General features: G+C 40.3%; 1 protein-coding gene across 1 annotated transcript; it reads left to right on the top strand.

Moving 5' to 3' along the window:
- The first annotated feature begins 843 nt into the window (after nucleotides 1–843).
- On the top strand, nucleotides 844–1470 carry LOC127748986 (uncharacterized). The gene has a single exon (XM_052265167.1). The coding sequence runs from the start codon at nucleotides 990–992 to the stop codon at nucleotides 1407–1409; it is 420 nt and encodes a 139-aa protein (XP_052121127.1). The 5' UTR covers nucleotides 844–989; the 3' UTR covers nucleotides 1410–1470.
- Nucleotides 1471–2464: the final 994 nt, after the last annotated feature.

Below are 2464 nucleotides of genomic sequence, written 5' to 3'. Positions count from 1 at the left end.
CACGCATGCAAGATGGGTAAGATGTTGCCTACCTAACAGGCGCTATCAGACCTTGCACTGACTGAACTTGGCAACTTCGGAACGTACTTCCTGAACGATCCCACCTCAATAATAAAAGCGATAATTTAAGTTAGAGAACGAGTTTCTTCCTTAGCATAAAGTTAATTTATGTCTAATGCGTCTCCCATTTTTCTTGCCGTGTGTGCTATACTAAACACTTGCACAAACGGGCGCGTTACAGCCGTGCGGCGGGCGCGCTGACAAGAGAGAGAAAGAGAGAGGGAGAAAGAGAATGACAAATCCGAGTCGTTCAAAAACGGGATGCGGAGAAGATGAGCCGCGGTGGCGCGCAATGGGCCGCGCAGTGCACGCAGCGCAGCCAGCCACGTAACGCGAGCTCGATTTCTCATACCGCGGCGCTCTAAAAGCGGTTTAATCATGCGGAGAAGCGGAAATCAAACATATAAAAGAGGAAGTGGCAAGAGATGCTTGCGGGGGGAGATGTATAAAAAAAAATTGTGGGGGAGAGGGAGAGAGAGGAAATCTGAGAATAAGAGTGAGAAGGGAGGGGGAGGGCGCGACGGCACCAGCGAGGAATCTGAGTGATCCGGACAGTGATCGGCGGAGGAAGGGGGAGGGGAGGGGGGCATGAAGGCAGCGACGAAAAAACAGAGGAGGGGTGATGTCGCTGGCGGCGGTCCCGTTGGCTGCCGTTGCTGGTGATGTTGACCGATAGTCTATCTGTCCACCTATCCTGCCATCTATCCACCCCGCCTCTCTCTCTCTCTCTCTCTCCAAACAGAAAAAACAAGATAAAATCCGAAAGTATCCAACCCAACAAACCTGTGCAAAATAAAAAGAAAGTGCTCCTTCTATCCGACAGTCATGGCAGAGGACTTGCACAAAATCTATCAGAAGAACTTGGACCAAGTTTCGACGTGTCCAGTTTTGTCAAACCAAATGCTGGCCTTGAAGGTGTAACCGACTCCATGGATACAGTGTGCAAGAACTTCACAAGTGAGGACTGTGTAGTAATAATTGGTGGCACGAATGACATTCAAAAACCGACCAGGCAAAATTGTCTTGATCAAGTATCGACCAAGGTCACAAAACTAAGTAAAGAAACTAATGTCATTATTGCAGCTGTGCCCTGGAGACTGGATACACCCCACCTCAACCTTGAAATTGATAAAGTAAACACATACCTGTATGGCAAGGTGAAAGAAAATATTTGTCAACATGGAAATAGTGATAATGTATGCTATAGCACATCCATGGTGGACTTGGAAAGAAAATACTACTCTAGATCTGGTCTACACTTGAATTCCAGGGGAAAGAAAATAATAAGTCACAGGTTTGCTAAACAAATAAAAGCCATATCTAATAATGAGAGAGAAAAGAATTTTTAATAGGAGCCACTGAACAAATCAACTCTAGTCAATTGAAAGCCCTACCCTATTTTAACATATGTCATCTCAATGTCAACAGTATGCATCAAAAACTTTTAGAGTTAGAAAACATTGTTGATGAAATGAATACTCAAATTCTGTGCATCAGTGAACATTGGCTAAAACCTGAACAAATTCCAACTTCTAATATCAGTGGATTTAAGTGTGCATCAATTTTCTGTCGAAAACAGTTTTCACATGGTGGTGTGGCTATATATGTGAGAAACGGATACCACAAATTTAAAGAACTGGATGTAAGTGATATTGTAAGTGAGAAAGTCTTCGAAGCTGTATGTATTATCTGTGATAAGTATGCTGTGATATGTGTCTACCGTTCTCCATCAGGAGACATAAATGACTTCTGTGATAAATTAGATGAATGCATACAAAGAGTTAACACTAAGAAAAATCAAATACTAATCTGCGGTGATTTTAATATAGACATTTTAGACTATCAGAACTCAGTGGATCTAAATGGCAAAAAGCTTGTTGCTATTCTTCAAGAAAATGGCCTTCATACCATCACAAACAAGTCCACTAGAGTAACAAATGTGTCCAGATCAGCTATTGATCATATTATAACAAATTTTAATTGCAAACAATATGAGAGCAAATGTGATATTGAGACTGGTATATCAGACCATTACATGCAGTGTATAAGTGTAAATAACCTCCCACAATCTAAATCTGAAACACAATTTATCATGAAGAGAGTGTTTACAATCAAATCAAAAGCAGCCTTCTGCAGAGCTATTAAAGATCAAAACTGGGAGCAAGTATATTGTGAAACTGATGTGAACAATAAGTTTAATGTATTTCATAATACTTTTAAAAATATCTATGACACTCATTTTCCAATCAAGAAAGTAAAAGAAAGAGAGTCAAATAATAAATCATGGGTAACAAATGGCATAAAAATAACGTCAAAAAATTATAGAGATCTCTGCGCACTAATGAAGACTACAAACGATGCAATATTACAAAATTATTTTAAGAAATATAAATCACTATACAAG

This window comes from Frankliniella occidentalis, unplaced genomic scaffold (genome assembly GCF_000697945.3).
Source record: "Frankliniella occidentalis isolate FOCC.00 unplaced genomic scaffold, Focc_3.1 Scaffold2, whole genome shotgun sequence".
Taxonomy (NCBI): Eukaryota; Metazoa; Arthropoda; class Insecta; order Thysanoptera; family Thripidae; genus Frankliniella; species Frankliniella occidentalis.
This window is presented reverse-complemented; position numbering and strand designations above follow the sequence as displayed.

What these genes read in the sequence shown, in the direction of transcription:
- LOC127748986 (XM_052265167.1), top strand. Translation starts at nt 990, where the DNA reads ATGGATACAGTGTGCAAGAACTTCACAAGTGAGGACTGTGTAGTAATA.